At 42.8% G+C, this 20,779-nt stretch overlaps 2 protein-coding genes across 2 annotated transcripts in view; both read right to left on the bottom strand.

Moving 5' to 3' along the window:
• Positions 1-20,779, bottom strand: part of LOC146962777 (plexin-C1-like) — a 42,942-nt gene extending 22,163 nt beyond the window's left edge. Inside the window, exons 1-10 of the mRNA XM_085769952.1 lie at positions 19,580-20,779; positions 19,120-19,242; positions 4,324-4,458; positions 4,139-4,236; positions 3,921-4,026; positions 3,672-3,834; positions 3,453-3,555; positions 3,190-3,265; positions 2,122-2,163; positions 1,885-2,015 (exon numbers count right to left, since the gene is read on the bottom strand). Coding sequence (XP_085626078.1) covers positions 1,885-2,015; positions 2,122-2,163; positions 3,190-3,265; positions 3,453-3,555; positions 3,672-3,834; positions 3,921-4,026; positions 4,139-4,236; positions 4,324-4,458; positions 19,120-19,242; positions 19,580-20,566 — 1,964 coding nt within the window. The 5' untranslated portion in view covers positions 20,567-20,779. The remainder of the gene's footprint in view (positions 1-1,884; positions 2,016-2,121; positions 2,164-3,189; positions 3,266-3,452; positions 3,556-3,671; positions 3,835-3,920; positions 4,027-4,138; positions 4,237-4,323; positions 4,459-19,119; positions 19,243-19,579) is intronic.
• LOC146962778 (uncharacterized) lies at positions 9,372-12,089 on the bottom strand. The gene is made up of 6 exons (XM_085769905.1): positions 11,927-12,089; positions 11,303-11,581; positions 11,067-11,219; positions 9,804-9,926; positions 9,642-9,707; positions 9,372-9,464 (listed from the first exon to the last, which is right to left on the bottom strand). The coding sequence occupies exons 1-6, from the start codon at positions 12,032-12,034 to the stop codon at positions 9,372-9,374; spliced, it is 822 nt and encodes a 273-aa protein (XP_085626031.1). The 5' UTR covers positions 12,035-12,089.

The raw sequence follows: 20,779 nt of genomic DNA, 5'->3' as shown, positions 1-20,779 counted from the left end.
GGTGCAAAGCCCCGTCACTACACCAACTTGCTGATTGGCTGAATGGGGTTGTCTGTCAACACTACTACCAAAGATATTAAACCGTCTTTGCTACTACTCCCACCCAGCTCCCGCCCACCCCAAACGCTTAGAGGGGAGATGAGGCCAGACTCTCCCGAGAAATGAAATGAAATGCATTTCCGCGAGAGGCTGGTTTACGAGGCTAGAGCAACCTCCCATGGGAATCTCCCTATCGACATGATCTGACTAATTCTGATTCTGTTTAGTTTTTGTTCTTGTTTGGTTTATTATTTGTGTTGTATTTGGGAGGAGTGGGCCCAGCCAACCCTGCCAAATGCATACAGTATATCTGAGATATGTTTATATTAATAGTTTGTGTAGAAATAATTAGGGTCCGGGCAGCGCAGCTGCCAGGACACTATTGTATTCCTAGGAATTCTTCTTCTTCTTCTTCTTTCTTTCTTCTTCCAAGGAAGTCATACTTCCCATGGGCGAAAACTCACCAAACTTTGCACAAAGGTTCAGTCCCATGCCAGATTCACTCAACTCCAAGGACATGTGCCCCCCCCCTCCTAGGGGGGGCACAATAAGCGTTTAAATTTAAAAACTTTAAAAATTCCTACCAAACCAACGGTAGATGCTACAGTGTTGAAACTTCACCACAATGTAGCCTCAATACTGCTGAAACTTTTGTCCACTTAAACTTATTACAAATTATGAAGTCCATCACTCTGTTTTTTTCAATAACTGTAAAACTTTTAAAATGTATCTCCTCCCACAATTTTTGCTCAATTGACACCAAACTTGCTACAGAGCATCTCCAGACTGTCCTCCACAAAACTTGTTTCTCGGATTTTTGATTAAGCAAAAATTGAGCCTACAGTGCATGAAAACGTTTGACTGTAAACAGTACTGTAAACATATACCATCAAATTCTTGCTAAATACATTTTCAAACTTCCTGAAAAAAATGACAATATTCTGGAGTCATGGTTGATGAAGTTTGGCAAATATCTGAATTTTAATTCAAAAACTGAATTTTCTAGAACATTTTGAATTCTGCTCTCATGGGAACAACTGCAGCCAATGTGAGTGTGGAATTTTTAAACATCATATTTTCTCTTATGAAGCAAAACACTTATCATTAAAAACAAATCACCAACATTTCCATGCTGTCAAGATGCAATTTATATATTATCAGATTTTTGTTTAGATGACTGAATTATTGACATTTTGACCATTTCATCACAACAGCTGCCCGGGCACTGGCTCACCTGAGTGGATAAATGAGACCCAGCCAGGGTGATGATGATGACAGATCAAAATGTCAAATGTCCTCAACACAAGACAATTGTCCTAATGGTGGCATCACAGCAAGCCTCTAAATTTAAAAATCCAAATAGCTTGGACTGGACCATGTGCGAAGGCTCCTAACATCTTAGACTCATAGTAGATGTTTGACAAATACATATCATTATTTTACCTCAAAAACTGATTTTTCTTTTTCTGCCTACACGACAGTGAATGGCTTACTCAATTTGTGAAGCCACTGTTGAACTGCCACTTGTCAATTAGCTGCGATTAGTGCGATAGACACTGGTCTTTGGTTCCCGAGGTTGTAGGTTCAATCCTCAACTGATGCAAATTGGACATTATAAGGACAACTGTCTTGTCTTCCTATTCTCCTGTTTGTTGCTCAGAATTGCCTAAATTTGCCCAAAAGTTGCCCGGACCCGACCCATCGCTGCGCAGCAGCTATAATTATAGTAGTAGTTGACTGGACAATGACTGTGATGTCAGTACTGGCAGCGTTTCCTTATAACACTGCTGTGTTTCTGATGTCTTACACATAATGTCAGTGCTAACAGGCTGTAAAGGGACTCACTCTCGTGGAGAACAGGATTCAGTCAGGATCCTCACTCTGGTCACATGACTGAGGTTACGACCTGTCAACACTGCGTGGTTCTTGCCGTGGAAGGACACGACACTGGGAGTGATGGAGAGGATCTCTGGCTTCTGACAGTGACACACACAACAATAATCGTTTTAATATTTATCACCCTCTACTGAATGTAAAGAAGGTGTCAGAGAAGAGTGTGTGGGAGCTGAGCTTCACACTCACAGAAATGTTCATCACCAACGTCCCCGACTGACAAACACTGACCTGCAGGAGGAAGGAGGGGAAGTTCAGCAGGTTAGAGGTTTCACTCTTAAAGTATTATTAGTTTTCCAGTTTAAGTCAGTGTAGCTCAGCCCTGAAGAACAGTAGACAACACCTAGCCTGCAGCTACAGCATAATGCTGTTTTATGTGCATGTGGTACACATGTGCAGAAACAGAACAGGGGACATTTAGGTCAAACCAATGCTTGACTGAACAGATGAAGCCAGTGAAAGACACTAAGGCTGCAGCTCTGAGCACAACTGGAGTCAAGTCATGTGTGCTAACTTTAGCTTCAGTTTGAAAGGCATGTTCCTTATATGTACTAACTGTAGGAACCAAACCCAGGTCTCTGTGTTAATGTGTCTGGAGCTGGATTTAAAAACTATCAAGATCATTAAATGATCAGCTGATACGGCAATGATTTCTTACATGCACTAATATAAATTATATTAATAAGAAGAAATGTGTTCCATGTCCAAGTGTTGAATTTCAAAAAGATCCAACAACCCATGCAAATGTGAAAAAAATAACATTAGAAGACTTAATGACCTTACCTGTAATGATGGACTGGACCTGAGAAACACTGGACTTCATCTTCACCTCTCATGATATTTAGAGATATAAGCCGCGTAGTTTGTGGGATTTGATTCTGACCTCTGAGATAAACATTGTTTCCACTTCATTCATTCAGTATCTGCACACTGCTGCTGCTGGATTATGAGCACCACACTAATCAGTAATGATTTAACTCATGCAGTGTGTGAACACAACAACATTATCTTGGAATTGTTAAGAGATGAGTGCACAAAATCCTCCTGGACCCTCCTCATTCATCACCATTAGAGCAGTGTAGCTCACAGGTTACCGCTTAGCCACCACATGCACATAAACAAGATGCTGTGCTAGTTATGTAGTTTTTTCACATAGTACAAATTAGCAAAACATTATGTATGTATAACTTCATAAATTTAACAAATGTGTGGAAAATATAAAAGTCAGTGTAACATTAAAGAAAAAGGCATAATTACATTCCTCTCTCCTTGATTGGCCCAGGTGCAGCGGTTATTGCTCCAGCCACATCCAGCGCTGATACACTGCTGACACCTGAGGAGAAAACAAACACACCAGCATGAAGATACTGGTGTCATTAAAACACTAGAAATATGGAGCACAATGCATGACCACATAGACCTATGTTTGGTGGCCGTGAACAGAGAGGTTTTAGTTGTTGTTATTAGATCATTAATCCACAGTAAGTGTGGTCATGAGGTCAAAGTGGTGGTGGACTCACAGGACAGAGGTCGGTGGTCCGCTGATGTCAGAGCAGTTGGTCAGCGTCAGTTGTTCCAATAACTGCCCTGACCCAAGTCTAATTCTTACATGGACTTTCAGACCTGACGTACAAACAATGAGAATTTCAATTAGAGTTGAATAGTTGTAATACTTTTCAGTGACAGTACCTGTGTTTAATATCGTTGAATCTGCTTATAATTTATTACATAATACTGACCTTCAGTGGGAAGTATGCTCTCAGACAGTGTACAGGTGCACTCTGGGAATGCTGGACGAGAGCCTGTCAGGGTACAAAGACCACCAGACCCAGGGAACTGACAGGTAAATTTGGACAGAACCTCCTGGCCTGCAGTCAGGTGTGTCTGGACGTTCAGTGTGAGCTGAGGAAGGTCAAGTTGTGAGTGTTTAAATCACAAATAACTGACACACAACTGATTAGAGACACAACCTTGCTCTTCCTCTTTACCTGGCCAGTTGGGGCCTTTGAGACACTATGAGAAATCATTTTCTGTTGGTGATCACCAGGAATGGATACCCAGTCTGAACCTCCACAGTCCTCTTCAAATGTGCAACTAGGAAAAAATATAGTAGATCAAGGTCAATGCTGTCACCAGAAGAGGGGTTAAACTTGTTTCAATGTGATTAGAGATGTTCTAAGACATCAGATGCAGGTAAGTCTCTGACCTTGTACCCTTACACCACACACAGTCTGGATCCTGTGCAGACCAACAATCCTCTAGATTTGTGTGTGTGTTACACTTTGCCACAGGCACACGCACCATCTAGAACAAATCACTGGCACTCAGCAACAGTATGGTATGGCTTCCATAAGGCAGTGCAGAGTCTCCATCCTTCACTGTGTTACTCACCTGGTTCTGAAACGGCACATACACATGCTTACGATCCACTGGATCCAGCAGTATTTTGGGAAACAGTGGGCGGTCCCGGTTGGCCCTGTAGAGCACCGTGGGACAGGTGGTGCGATAGTCCTTATCCACAGCAAGCTGACAAAGACAACAAAGCTGAGGTCACGTTTCTGATTAACTGAGCTGCTGCTGGTAATGATGTTTGGGAGTTTGGCTCGACAGTTATCCGTCCCAGGAATCCCAAGAAGGTGAAGCATGTCCAATACTCTATGCTGAAACCTGTACCAAACCTTTACCTATACCTACATTACCCCTTAAGAGTTGACCCTGACACTCTCACACACACCATGTGACAGGATCTGTGAGGTGTTCAGGCCTTTCTGTGATGGACCGGCTGACCAAGTTCCTCGGGTGAACCCTGTTAATTCAAATGACCATCAACTGACTTCCTGCAGCACCCTGTGAGGATAGACCAAGTGCCTTCAAGACTACCTAGAAACCCACTGGTGTTGCAGGGTGCAGGTTCTAAAGTTTAAACAAATAACTTATTTTAGGCCATCAGCCATCAGGGTGAGTGTGAGTAGTAATTATAATATTGTATGATAATCATATCATATATTTGTAACATAATATTGCTTAATAAAACGATCAATCCCTATGCTTTCCCCCCATAGTTGAGCAGGTCATATGGTCTTTTCATACAGTAGGGCAGATCTGTATAGTTAGTGTGATGAAAACTGTTTTTGTTGAAGGTGTGTTGAAAACTTCATGCTTGTGCTTGTGTTGCGTGTTTGTCAACCTGTGATTTCCACTGCGTTGCCTCACTTTACCATTTACTACTACACAGGATATGATGTATGTACACGTATGTTCTGCTGCTCAGGGTAAATAGTTACACAAACCCATGATAATTAGTAGGGATGCAACGGTTCTCGGTAAAATACCGAACCGTTCGGTACGGCCTGCACGGTGCAATACGCTCTTGGACCGCGGTATTTCAGATTCAGCTTCCATCAGCTCTTCCTGCTTTACAGGCAGCTGTGCCGTGTATGTGTGTGCCTGGCCGTTTAAGGCGAAAGCCCGCCCCCGCGAGTCGATGTCCAATCACTGTTGAGCCTCCACACACTCACAGTGACTCCCCCCCTGCAACTGAAAGTGGCGTGCAGCAGCTCAGCCTCACACGCAGAAGAGGGGAAAAAAAAACAAAAAAAACAAACAGGCGGCAGCATGAGCGGTCGCTGATCGCAATCGCTGGGAAAATTAATTAGTTATTAGCGCGATTTAGCACATTTAGCTTTTATTAGAGTTCCAGTAGGACTCTGTCCATTCACACTGCATGTGTGTGGTCGCGTATCCGCGTGCCCGCGTGCCCGCGCGCGATAGAGAGACCGAGGTCGAGCAGGAGTTGACTGACAGATGAGAGGTGGTGAAAGGCTGTTTAAAAAAAACACAATAGACTAACTCCTTCTTTCCCAGTGAGAGACTGTGGCTGCAGCATAGTGACGGTGTTGTGCCGTCGTATGCACCCTTGCCGTGAAAAGCACCCCCTCGCGGGAGCGCGCTTGAGCCGCTCCGCTGTTGGAAAAGTGAAGCAATTCGCCTCAATATCGCAAACAAACACTGGGGGAAATGCTGCCTCGTGATTTAATGATTTGTGAAGGGAATAGAAGGGAATGGCATTGGTTCGCGGGAGTTATTGAGCTCTAATGCTCAGTATAAAATATATAAAAATTAATATAACAATTACATGTGTTCAAATGCAATAAAAACAGGTGAGAGTCATAGAGGAGGCTTAGATCTTCTGTTCTGTGTTGATTTTGAGCAAATAGGTCACATGACCTGGGAGTTATTGAGCTCTAATGCTCATATTTACAGTATAAAATATATTAAAATTAATATAAAATATTGCATGTGTTCAAATGCAATAACAAAGGAGTGTATCATAGAGCAGGCTTGGCTAAATATTATGTAGCTTTTCCTGCAATTCAGGTTCATTTAGGTTAACAACAATAACATTCTGATCTAGAATGTGGCCTGCAATGAAAAGGTAAAGGTGAAGGAATTTGAAGTGCACTGATTGTCATGTGTTTCTCAATATTAAAGGATATGCTCTCTCTGTCTTGTTTTTAAGATATGAAATATTTTTCATGCTGCTTAATAAAATTAAATACAATAAATATATCCACATCTGTAGCCTACGCTGTTTAAAGTACCTGATGCTGGGATAAAAGAGGCAGGGCAGGGCTGTGTTTTTCTACTTGCCACGATGTGCACCCCTGGTTAACTTGAACTAGGAAAGGTCCACATGGATGAAACTCACTCTGGTTATACACACTAGTCCCATCTCTAGACTGTGAAAAGCATTTGATGCTGGGATCAACCAAAAATAATTACTGGGGGGGGTGCCTTTCAAGGCAGGGCTGTGTTTTTCTACTTGCCACGATGTGCACCCCTGGTTAACTTGAACTAGGAAAGGTCCACATGGATGAAACTCACTCTGGTTATACACACTAGTCCCATCTCTAGACTGTGAAAAGCATTTGATGCTGGGATCAACCAAAAAGAATTACTGGGGGGGGTGCTTTTCAAGGCAGGGCTGTGTTTTTCTACTTGCCACGATGTGCACCCCTGGTTAACTTGAACTAGGAAAGGTCCACATGGATGAAACTCACTCTGGTTATACACACTAGTCCCATCTCTAGACTGTGAAAAGCATTTGATGCTGGGATCAACCAAAAAGAATTACTGGGGGGGGGTGCCTTTCAAGGCAGGGCTGTGTTTTTCTACTTGCCACGATGTGCACCCCTGGTTAACTTGAACTAGGAAAGGTCCACATGGATGAAACTCACTCTGGTTATACACACTAGTCCCATCTCTAGACTGTGAAAAGCATTTGATGCTGGGATCAACCAAAAATAATTACTGGGGGGGGATGCTTTTCAAGGCAGGGCTGTGTTTTTCTACTTGCCACGATGTGCACCCCTGGTTAACTTGAACTAGGAAAGGTCCACATGGATGAAACTCACTCTGGTTATACACACTAGTCCCATCTCTAGACTGTGAAAAGCATTTGATGCTGGGATCAACCAAAAAGAATTACTGGGGGGGGTGCCTTTCAAGGCAGGGCTGTGTTTTTCTACTTGCCACGATGTGCACCCCTGGTTAACTTGAACTAGGAAAGGTCCACATGGATGAAACTCACTCTGGTTATACACACTAGTCCCATCTCTAGACTGTGAAAAGCATTTGATGCTGGGATCAACCGGTGCTTTTCAAGGCAGGGCTGTGTTTTTCTACTTGCCACGATGTGCACCCCTGGTTAACTTGAACTAGGAAAGGTCCACATGGATGAAACTCACTCCACTTATCTGAATCAGTCAGATTAATTGTCACAAACCATTTACTTAATACTGAACAGATCACAATAAGCAACATTTTTTGAACAGTGTCTTAACAATAAAATAAATAATGAGTAAATAATAAATTAAATACTGTTTAAATTAGAATTTCAATCTCACATCAACGTGGAAAAAGTAAAAAAAAACAAGAACAAAAAAAGATACAGCAGAAAAAACAACAAACTTATGTGCATCCAAGGCACAAGAATTCCTCATCCACGGAGGGCCTGTTCACACATCCGTGATGGTACCACCTCTGGCAGCTGTCACAGCAAATCTGGGCAAACAGGGATGTGTAGTGGTTAATAATAATTTTACTTTATATAGGGTACCCCTAAATATATGATACCACAAAATGTATTGACTATCAATATCCTTAATATTCCTTAAAATATTTGATGCTTACCAACATAAATAGTGTTCCGACAAAAAATTGAATTTCCTACAGCACGTTGTACAATTGAAAGTAAGTAATCTTACATGTCAATAGGAAAAACAAGCACATTAATCATGCCTTTATTACATTTCGGGAATGCAGAAGCTTGTAATTACGTCTGCAAACCTAACATTGACAAAATCAGAAAAAAAAATGCTTTTATGATTTTGTCAATGTTAGGTTATGAAGGCATTACCCATTGTGCTTCATCTTCGTCCTGGTCCTCCACTCCACAGTAAAAGCACAGGCTGCTTAGGTCATCTGTTCAGACAAACAATATTCAACAATATTAATTCACTTGCTTATAGTTGCATATTTATGAGATAACATGCATAAAAAACCAACAACATGAAGTGATTGAGATTGTAGAGGAAAAAGGAAACAGACCAGATTCTTTGAGGAGGCAAGTGGCTATGTTGAGCCTCAATTTCTCTACTGCCTCCTCTGACGTACTGATGTCGATTGCCTCTCCCTGCAAAATCTTTTCTGCAAACTTAAGAGAAGTTTGATTAGTAGATGGTGTGAGGATTGCATCTGTGACTTTTTCCCTCTAAATGACTACATACAAATCAAACATGAAATGTAAAGTATTGGTATACGTATAACACCTACATAGTCAATGCAGCGATTTTAAAACAGGTGTAATATGCTAATTGTAAGTTATGCATGCTCTTTTTGGGAAGACCAGAGAGCAGGGCATTACAATAATCTAAACGACAAGAGATAAAAGCATGCACCAGCACCTCCGTGCTGGCCTGAGAGAGAAACGGGTGGACTCTGGCTATATTCTTAAGATGGTAAAAACCTATCTTTGTTACGTTTTTGATGTGTGGAATAAAAGTGAGCTCAGAGTCAAAAATCACGCCCAGATTTTTTACTGATTTTGAGGGTTTAAAATCCTGTAACTTTGGTAAAAGTTTTTCTCTCTGGCCTTCAGGACCAGTGACTTCACTGTAACTGCTCCTGAATTTGAGTTTGACAATGATTAAAGGTAATTGGATTTCACACTCACTTTTAAGGCAAGAACTCCACATGATGTTCCATCTTGTTGGCAATCATGAGGGAGAGTGCTGCATGTCCATCTGGATACCGGGCAGCCTTTTTTCCTCATGAAGGCTCTAAAGTATGGAAATAATAGGCTTCATGTGTGAAAACGATTTCACATTATCATTTAGTAACTCATTGGATAGAAGTACAACTACATTTTAGAGTCAAATTTACCTCGTTGACTCCAGGCACTTCTTCATCTTTCCTGATGTTTCCCCGAGTGGATCAAGGAATACTGTTTTTCTCTCATGTGGATACATAACCTTTTATCATTGGAACATGGAAAAACAACATACATTAGTCAGAAACCCCTGGTTTTAGTGATATTACTGAAATTCTTTGATGTCAGGTTTTGTGTAGAACTTTTTAATAACTGAGTGTATGTAAGCATAGCCAAAAGTAAAATGGCTGTAGCAAGAGTTGTGCAGTGCTCCTCTTACCACCAACATCCAATGATGATTCTCATTGACAATTCCCACAATTACATCATGTGCCACTGGATCAATCTGAAAGCAGTCATAAAAATACTAAATCACTGTTGCTTGAAAAATGCATATTTGCAATATTTACAAAATTTAAAGTCATTAACATCCGGTACATACCCGTACTTTTCCAAATCTTTTCTGCCATATGGCAGTCATCGCATATGTGTCAATAACAGTGGCTTTACCAGCATTGGATTGGTTGTATTTTTGCACAAGCACTGTCAAATATGCGTTGATCACCTATAAAGAATTGTTACAAAAAACGCATTACTTATTGCACAGAAAAAACATCTACTGCATTGTTGTAGTGTTACTGAATTTCTTTGCATGATCTAGGTAACTGCATTACAATGTACTGTAACTGTCATTGCTGAAATATTCGCCATTAGGGAGTGGAAAATCATGATTTTATAAAATAATGAAAAGGTGCTACCTCACTCTCAAGCTCCTTGTTGGGAGCAGTGTTGCTAATGTCCCAATAAAACAATTTGTACGGGCCCACTCGGGAAAGAAGCACATGTACATCTTTTCCAGCCCATGCCTCCTGCACATCTGAAAAAAATACAGTACAACATTATAACATTATTTGCAATCAATATTATTGTACAAGATTTGTCCTTTTTTAAAATATAAAATTACTAATCAAATTAAAAAAAAACAGTATCAAAATACCTACATTTTTCAGCTGAGGTGTGTGTATGAATCGGTGCTGGTGAGGTGGCTACTAAGACAGGGCCTGTTGATGGTGCCACTATCATGGAGGCTGGTGCTGCCGCTGCCGCTGCCGGCACTGGCGCTGCTGGTGGCGCTGCTGGTGGTACTGGCGCTGCTGGTGGTACTGGCGCTGCTGGTGGTACTGGCGCTGCTGGTGGTGGTACTGGTGCTGCTGCTGGTGCTGCTGCTGGCGCTGCTGCTGGCGCTGCTGCTGGCACTGCTGCTGGCGCTGCTGCTGGCGTTGCTGCTGGCGCTGCTGCTGGCGTTGCTGCTGGCGCTGCTGCTGGCGTGGCTGGTGGTTCTGGCGCTGCTGCTGGCGTGGCTGGTGGTACTGGCGCTGCTGCTGGCGCTGCTGCTGGCGCTGCTGCTGGCGTGGCTGGTGGTTCTGGCGCTGCTGCTGGCGCTGCTGCTGGCGTGGCTGGTGGTACTGGCGCTGCTGCTGGCGCTGCTGCTGGCGCTGCTGCTGGCGCTGCTGCTGGCGTGGCTGGTGGTTCTGGCGCTGCTGCTGGCGCTGCTGCTGGCGCTGCTGCTGGCGTTGCTGCTGGCGTTGCTGCTGGCGTGGCTGGTGGTTCTGGCGCTGCTGCTGGCGCTGCTGCTGGCGTGGCCGGTGGTACTGGCGCTGCTGCTGGCGCTGCTGCTGGCGCTGCTGCTGGTGCTGCTGCTGGCGTGGCTGGTGGTTCTGGCGCTGCTGCTGGCGCTGCTGCTGGCGTGGCTGGTGGTTCTGGCGCTGCTGCTGGCGCTGCTGCTGGCGCTGCTGCTGGCACTGCTGCTGGCGCGGCCGGTGGTGCTGTGGAGGCTGCAGCTGCTGTGGCCATTTTTCTAGGGATTCGGGGCAGCTTCACTTTGGCAATTTTTAAATGGTCAACATTTATACTTTTAAAAACCGTACCATCTTCTGCCACCAGATCAGCACTTTTGCCTTGCAGTGCCACCAGAGTGAAAGGGCCAAGGAAATTTGGCTCCAGCTTGCCACCTTTCCTTTGCTGACTCCTGACATTCTGTCTCCATACTTTGTCTCCCACTTTCAATGCAGGTTTGGCAGCACCCTCCTTCATGCGCCTCTTTGTGCTCTCCTGCTGTTTCTTAATGTTTTCGTGGAGAATGTCTTTTATGAGGTCAAGGCGCTTTATGTCCTCTGACACAGCCTCCTCACCAACAACATCCTCAACACTGCTGTCCACCTGTGAACACATGTTTTACACTCTTTCAGTCCATATTTTCAACACTTCATCAATCTCAAATCAACTCAAAATGTATTTACAGTATATAGCACATTTAAAAACAACCTTAGTTGCCCAAAGTGCTGCACAACATACAAGTGCTAGCAATATAGATAAAAACAACATAAATCATCAACATAGATTAACAATGCGATAGGGCAATAAGAACAGTTACTAAGATAAGGTAAAACAAATAAAAGCTATACTAAAAGATGAAGATAAGAGGTCAGGGTGTCAGGGTGAAATGAAGGCCAGAAAAAAAGGTGGATCTTTAAGAGTGATTCATATTGAGACATGTTTACCGACCATGAAATCTTCAGGCACTTCAGTGGGATACCTGGCTTCTCGCCCAAACATTAAAAAAAATGGGGAGAACCGAGTTGTCATTTGTTTTTTTGTCCTCAACCCAAACATGACGGCATCCAGATATTCATCCCAAGTGTCTGGCTTTTGGGCCACCAACTTGCTGAGAGCTCTAAAAATAAACAAAAAAACAAGAGAATTTTTACTGACTGAATAGGCATCTCCCAAAAACATATTTATGGTCCCACTTGCATTTGTTACTGTACGTATGACAATAATGTCCATTAAGTATGTGAATTTATGTTAAATCAACAATTTTTCAACAACACATGGGGCGGTGTTTACCCGCCCCATGTGTTTGAGGCTATAGTCCTCACTGCAGGTGACCTCCACTCGATTCCCGCGCCGAGCGGTCCTATCCTGCGTGTCTTTCCCCCCTCTCTGCCTCCCATTTCCTGTCTCTCTCAACTGTCCTGTCAATTAAAGGCAAAAAAGCCCCCCCCCCCAAAAAAAAAAAAATCAATCAACCATTTGCCTCACCTCTGTATGGTGCCATTCAAACGCTCTACCAGGCCATTGGTTTGTGGATGATATGGTGAGCATAGACTGCGTTTAATCCCCAATATGGCACAGACCTTCTTGTTAATCTGTTAATATAAAGAACACGTGTGTTTATAACCATAAAGGCAAGGCAAGGCCATTTTAGTTGTATAGCCCGTTTTTACAAACAGTTTGTCTCAAAGGGCTTTACATGGCATTATAACATCCTCTGTCCTTAGACCCTCACATCGACTGAGGAAAAACTCCAGGAAACCCTTTTAACAGGGAAAAATCAGAGAAACGTCAGGATAAGTAAGAGAGGAGGGATCCCTCACCCAACACAGACAGACGTGCAATAGATGTTGTTACAGACAAGAAAACAACACATGTTGATCAAAACACAACTGAATATTTCTCCAACCTATTTTTAAACTTACTGCATTCACAAACTCTCTCCCCTGGTCAGTGAGGATTCTCTTTGGTGCCTCAAACTGGTGAAAGAATTTCACAATGCATTGAGTCACTTCTTCAGCCGTTTTGGAACGCAGAGGATATGCCTGGGGCCACTTTGTAAGGTAATCCACCATTACACAAATATATTGATAGCCACTTTTTGTTGGCCGAAGCTTGCCAATCAGGTCCATTCCAAGCAACTCAAATGGATGTGTGACCTGTAAAAAGCAGTAGAAAATAAATACGATATCATTCTGAATATAATGTTTGTAAGCATTTCGTTGTTTAAAGAAAATAATTTTGTCAGGGTTGAAGTAGCAGGCAGGACCCAAATGCGGACGAGCAGGGTAGTGCTTGTCTGCACTACCCTGGCTACCCTACAGAGAAGAATGTAAAGATTTTTTGCAATAAGAATACAGTAAAAAACATTGATTTTGAGAACAATACCTTTATTGGGGTATACTCCACCTCCTGTTTAATCATTTGAGAAGCTGACTGGCAGACCATACATTCTGACACCTGTTTGAAACAATAGTTAACATTTTTCACGTCACATTTGATTTGGCCAAGTAGAATGCGTTTTAAAATTTAGGCATATGAAATCTCTTGAATACGTGTGTGTGTGTGTGTGTGTGTGTGTGTGTGTGTGTGTGTGCTGAAACTCAAAAAATTCCAAGAAACAATGTTTATTTTTTCTTCAATGGCAGCGCTTACTTACCCATTTGTCTATGTCTGCCGACATGCCAGGCCAGAAGAACCTTTGTGAAATACTGTCTCTGGTTTTTTTTTGCCCAGTGTGAGCACCCGTGGAGCTGTCGTGGAAGTCCTTAAAAATGGCATTAGCCTCTTCTGTGCCTTTAACCACTTTCGTTTTGACAGTCTTACCAGGACCTTTCAAATAATACAGTGCTCCATCTAGGAAATAGATGTATTAAAGTGTATTAGACATTCACATCAGCAAACACAGATAGTGTGTTGGATGGAATATTTCTTCAAAAGTGAATCATCAACTATTTTTTTTTCTTCATATTTGTTTATTGTTCACAAGGCACACAAACTACTCTTTCACTGGAGTTAAAATAAATAAAATGACAGTTTACTCAGACTACAGGCTAGGATGAGTTTATTGAGTTGCTTAAAAATTAGTTTTGTTTCACATACACACAAATGCCACTTTATTTGGTACAGCTGTAAAATGTATCGCAATACAAGTACAGCACCTTAAATGTGTCCTTTACTAAGATAAGGTGGAGTTGTGATTGATACTGTGAGGTGTTCATTTTATCAGTGGAGGCTGGTCCATAGAGGCAGAGGTGGTTGGTCCTCTATTTTTGAGAGGCAAGAGGAAGATCCATATATTTTTAAGAAAGGGTAACTGGTTGAAATAAACCATAACCAAATCATTTATAATATATTTATTAATCTCTTTTATGGAAGAAAATCCACTAAATTCATTTAAAACGGTTCAACAGCGACACCTGCAGGCGGAGGAGACAGAGCAGTCTGTGTGAGGAGCAGGGAGGTGGGGGCTATTTATCTGCCACAGCAAAGCTTTAAAAATAGTAAATTATGTAATTTGAGTGGAGCATTTGCTTTATTATTATCAATTCCAGATTTTCATGGTTTTTGTTTTTCCTTTTAAAATCAGAGAGTGTTGTGTCCCACTGTGACATTTACATCCATGATAAAGGCTCTGTCTTGTTCATTAGGCCTGTGTTAATCTGAAAACAGTAGGATTGAATGATGTTGTTATTAAGAAATCTTGCAAGACATTGTTTTACTGTTTAATTTTCATTGAATAACAGAAAGTAGGGACACTAGTCTAAATAAAATAAAATAACAGCCATGGACTGGTGCTCATGTCCTCCCAATTTTTTTCGGTCACTGATACTTATCATTGAGATTGAGATTTTAATGGACATTTTGCTACACAGAGCGGAAGAAAAATACTATAAACACCTGTCAATACAAACTAAAAAATGTCCGAAATATATCGAGACCGTCGCGTAATCTCGCCGGTGTGTGCGTCGACGAGTCAAACGAGAAATCCTTACCTTCCAGGACATACTTTGAAGCCTTTCGTCTAACTTCGTTTTTCTCTTTTTTAGTAATATTAGGCGGATAAATGCATTCAGTCTTGTAATCAAGAATCGTCCGATACAACACTGGATCCATTGCTGTCAACGTGATTGTTTGTTGTCGATTTTCAGGTCTTTAATGGCATAGGCCCATTTATCATCACAGGCAGTTTTAATACGCGTGTGCGGATATATACGCGCACGCGCACATGCACATGCACGTATGTATACTGTATATTTATGAATAAATTATAACAAATTAGTTTACAAAATTGATTAATTATAATGTATTTACTGATCGTATTACTATGCAAATACCATATTATTAAAAACAAAAAAGGGGGAAATGCATACAGTTAAACTAAATGTTGTTGTTTCATATGTTGTGTATGTTACTTGATGTGCAAATGCAATTCTGTGCAAAACAAAAACATCACAAACAATGCTGACAAGTATTACCCTAATATTTTCATTAAAGTGGTGTTTTTCTCCCAGCATGTGGGAGAAATGGGGATAAGTGCAGTGATGGTTTTGATATTAGGAAGTTGTTGATGAAATATTTCTATATTTCCTTTCCATAGTTTTCACACCTCATTCATTGAAACCAAATGTTCGCTGCACATTGTGGCAGGCAGAACAGCAGCCCTGCCTTGAAAAGCACCCCCCCCCAGTAATTCTTTTTAGTTGATCCCAGCATAAAATGCTTTTCACAGTCTAGAGATGGGACTAGTGTGTATAACCAGAGTGAGTTTCATCCATGTGGACCTTTCCTAGTTCAAGTTAACCAGGTGTGCACATCGTGGCAAGTAGAAAAACACAGCCCTGCCTTGAAAGGCACCCCCCCCCAGTAATTCTTTTTAGTTGATCCCAGCATCAAATGCTTTTCACAGTCTAGAGATGGGACTAGTGTGTATAACCAGAGTGAGTTTCATCCATGTGGACCTTTCCTAGTTCAAGTTAACCAGGGGTGCACATCGTGGCAAGTAGAAAAACACAGCCCTGCCTTGAAAGGCACCCCCCCCAGTAATTCTTTTTAGTTGATCCCAGCATCAAATGCTTTTCACAGTCTAGAGATGGGACTAGTGTGTATAACCAGAGTGAGTTTCATCCATGTGGACCTTTCCTAGTTCAAGTTAACCAGGGGTGCACATCGTGGCAAGTAGAAAAACACAGCCCTGCCTTGAAAGGCACCCCCCCCAGTAATTCTTTTTAGTTGATCCCAGCATCAAATGCTTTTCACAGTCTAGAGATGGGACTAGTGTGTATAACCAGAGTGAGTTTCATCCATGTGGACCTTTCCTAGTTCAAGTTAACCAGGGGTGCACATCGTGGCAAGTAGAAAAACACAGCCCTGCCTTGAAAAGCACCCCCCCCAGTAATTCTTTTTGGTTGATCCCAGCATCAAATGCTTTTCACAGTCTAGAGATGGGACTAGTGTGTATAACCAGAGTGAGTTTCATCCATGTGGACCTTTCCTAGTTCAAGTTAACCAGGGGTGCACATCGTGGCAAGTAGAAAAACACAGCCCTGCCTTGAAAGGCACCCCCCCCAGTAATTCTTTTTGGTTGATCCCAGCATCAAATGCTTTTCACAGTCTAGAGATGGGACTAGTGTATATAACCAGAGTGAGTTTCATCCATGTGGACCTTTCCTAGTTCAAGTTAACCAGGGGTGCACATCGTGGCAAGTAGAAAAACACAGCCCTGCCTTGAAAAGCACCCCCCCCAGTAATTCTTTTTAGTTGATCCCAGCATCAAATGCTTTTCACAGTCTAGAGATGGGACTAGTGTGTATAACCAGAGTGAGTTTCATCCATGTGGACCTTTCCTAGTTCAAGTTAACCAGGGGTGCACATCGTGGCAAGTAGAAAAACACAGCCCTGCCTTGAAAGGCACCCCCCCCAGTAATTCTTTTTGGTTGATCCCAGCATCAAATGCTTTTCACAGTCTAGAGATGGGACTAGTGTATATAACCAGAGTGAGTTTCATCCATGTGGACCTTTCCTAGTTCAAGTTAACCAGGGGTGCACATCGTGGCAAGTAGAAAAACACAGCCCTGCCTTGAAAAGCACCCCCCCCAGTAATTCTTTTTAGTTGATCCCAGCATCAAATGCTTTTCACAGTCTAGAGATGGGACTAGTGTGTATAACCAGAGTGAGTTTCATCCATGTGGACCTTTCCTAGTTCAAGTTAACCAGGGGTGCACATCGTGGCAAGTAGAAAAACACAGCCCTGCCCTGCCTCTTTTATCCCAGCATCAGGTACTTTAAACAGCGTAGGCTACAGATGTGGATATATTTATTGTATTTAATTTTATTAAGCAGCATGAAAAATATTTCATATCTTAAAAACAAGACAGAGAGAGCATATCCTTTAATATTGAGAAACACATGACAATCAGTGCACTTCAAATTCCTTCACCTTTACCTTTTCATTGCAGGCCACATTCTAGATCAGAATGTTATTGTTGTTAACCTAAATGAACCTGAATTGCAGGAAAAGCTACATAATATTTAGCCAAGCCTGCTCTATGATACACTCCTTTGTTATTGCATTTGAACACATGCAATATTTTATATTAATTTTAATATATTTTATACTGTAAATATGAGCATTAGAGCTCAATAACTCCCAGGTCATGTGACCTATTTGCTCAAAATCAACACAGAACAGAAGATCTAAGCCTCCTCTATGACTCTCACCTGTTTTTATTGCATTTGAACACATGTAATTGTTATATTAATTTTTATATATTTTATACTGAGCATTAGAGCTCAATAACTCCCGCGAACCAATGCCATTCCCTTCTATTCCCTTCACAAATCATTAAATCACGAGGCAGCATTTCCCCCAGTGTTTGTTTGCGATATTGAGGCGAATTGCTTCACTTTTCCAACAGCGGAGCGGCTCAAGCGCGCTCCCGCGAGGGGGTGCTTTTCACGGCAAGGGTGCATACGACGGCACAACAACGGCAATATAGCGCGATCTCTGTTTGAAAGTGGCTTCAGAGTGTTCACCTACTGAAAGACTAAAGGAGTGTGCAGAGGGAGGAGCTAGGGGCTGTTCACAGACAGTTCAGGTGTGTGTGTGTGTGTGTGTGTGTGTGTGTGTGTGTGTGTGTGAGAGAGTGAGATAGAGAGAGAGGAGAGCTGTATTAGAAATATTATAAATTATAAACATTATTTTGGGAGAAAAAAAAAGTTCTCTGCACAAAACACGTACCGAAACCGTACCGAGAACCGTGGCCAAAAACCGAGGTACATATCGTACCGTGGGCTACCTGTACCGTTGCACCCCTAATAATTACAGGGTTGCCAACTCTCACGCATCTGGCGTGTGTCACACGCTTTTAGGTCCTGTCTCACGCTCTCACGCCACTCAAACAATTCTCACGCCAAAATCAAGCGATTTGGAAAAAAAAAAAAAAAAATTATAAAGCAAGCTTTGGCACTCATCAATAGGCTCTCTGATTGGTGTGCGCGATGCTTATCCGCGTGTCGATTGGACGGCTGCTCAAGCCTGTGATCACAGCACAGTAGGACGGGGAGTTGTCGATCCGCGACCAGGTGAACTCAGCATGAAAGAGCCTATTGTGTCTAGCTGAGGGTTACTGCAGTGTTCTCAGACTCCTGTTTAATTCTTCAGTCACGTGAGTGACCGTTTATAGCCAGTGTATGCACAATATTTCATTTTTATCTGAGAGAAGGAAAGAAGACAGAGGGTGTTGATGTTATGGAGAACAGGCAGATGTTGTGTGTGTAACTGACCTCTACAGCTATGATAGCTGTAGAGGTCAGTGCCTCAGTTCGTTTGCCCCGTGGCCCTAACTACATACAAGAAGTTTATGATTCTAATGTAGACTTGGGAATAAGACACAACTTCAAACTTAGAACATCATTGCCACTTAAAAATTTAGTCTGCAGCCATGTTTAAAACTCCAGGTTTTAAAAATTATCTGTTATGAACAAAACATGGTTAAACACTCATTTTTGGGCTCTTTTAGTTCATATACAGATTCTACTTAACAACATAAAGAGGTAGCCCTGGTGAAGGCAGTTCTGATAGGTAGGTAGGTTTTTGGTTCAACTTTTCTTTATCCAATACAGATGTGTAACCTTCTACTCACCTTAATGAGCTGCCCATCTCCTGTTCCAATCAAGAAAACCATCCAGGTCTTCTTCCTCACTGCCAGCACAGAGGTCATGTGGTTCTTCCTGAACAGCACTGCCCTCGGCTTCAGGATCTTTGGCTGTCACACACAAACACTGATCAATTGGATCCAAAGAACTTCAGTGTTGTCCTAACTAACTTGTAGATCAAGTCCACTGACTGAAGCCATGCATCCCTTGTAATTTACTTATAATATCATAACTTCTGCATTGATGATGAACTTTTATCTGGATTTTACTTGGGCAAATTTAAAACAAATACTCTTAACAAATGGAGCTGTGCTACAGCTTTGTCACACTTCATCCCTGAAGTAGTGATGCCCTGCTGATAATGAATCAATACAAGTGTGCAGCTACAGTTGGTCTAACTGACAAGTGGATTACTGTAGTCTGAAGCTTCATGAATCGACTTGTTACCTCGTTACCACCTGAATTGATATAGAGGTCTGGATCTCCATCGGCCGCTCCGCTGAGGTCAGGGCTGAGCTCAAACACAACCAGCTCGGTGTTGGTTTGTCCTGAGCTCACACTGAACACTCCGCTCCACAGCTCCGGTGATCCCGGCCCGTTCGGGATCACTGAGGAGGCCACAAGTCTGTTTTGTCCTCCGTCCTCAGAGACGCTGAGGACCGCGCCCCGCAGCGAATTGAGGGTCTCAATCTTGTTGGTTTTAACCTCGAACCAAAAGAGACGGACTCTGTCTCTTGTTGGGACGTTGGACAGCAGATATATAAATGAGCTGATCTGAAACCCGTCCACAAACTGCAGCTCTTGTTTACTACTGAACTCCGGTGCGCTTCCACGTCCATTGTGAGAGAATATTCCTCCTTTCTGATTTTCATTTGTGTTCTGAAGGATGATAATTTTGATGTCAGAACTGCAGTCGTCCTTCTGCTCATCCTGCTTCTTCTGTATCGCGGTCTGGATGTAAAACTCCTTGTCCACAGTCACCAGGAACGAGACGGACCCACTGCTGTTGCGCCCCCGTGGACCCACCTGGATGTCCTCCCGATACACAACCTTAGAGATATTCCTCAGGTCCAGAACTTCGCAGTACCCACAGCCATGGTCGATCATCCCGCAGCTGATCAGAGTGTCATTCGCAACAAACGGCAGCAAAACGTTGACTCTGAACGTTGTGTTCCACTGCGCCGGGTCAGAGAGCCGGTGAAACTGCGCTTCATCCCCGCTCTTCTTCAGGACTCCTCTGAGGTTCACACTCTGGACCAGATTCAGGTCGTGGCTCAGCCGGTACAGCTTCTCCTCCGTCGCGATGTAAAGCGAGCTGTTGGCCACGGCGATGTGACGGATGTCTCCGTTAAAAGTAAAGTCTCCATCCTCCCCCCCGCGGCACCGACCCGGTTCTCCCCAGAGTAATAACAGCAGACCAGGCAGCAGGATCATTTTCTAGCAGCGATGGCAGCTTTAAAGTGGGGAAAGCTCACGCACTGACGGCGCGCATGGCTCAGTGTCAGCAGCAGGCTGGTGCGTTAGAGCGCAGTAAAAAGAGAAGTGCATCAAGTGGGAGGGAGCAGCCATCAAAAGGAGAAACGGTTTCTCCTCATGGTCCGGACCACTTGTTCCACTCAGACCAGTCTTCAACAAAGTCTGAAAGGT

Source organism: Trachurus japonicus, chromosome 23, assembly GCF_045865225.1.
Source record: "Trachurus japonicus isolate A0001 chromosome 23, Traja_1.0".
Taxonomy (NCBI): Eukaryota; Metazoa; Chordata; class Actinopteri; order Carangiformes; family Carangidae; genus Trachurus; species Trachurus japonicus.
Note: the sequence above shows the minus strand (reverse complement) of the source record. Positions and strands in the feature narration are given on the sequence as shown.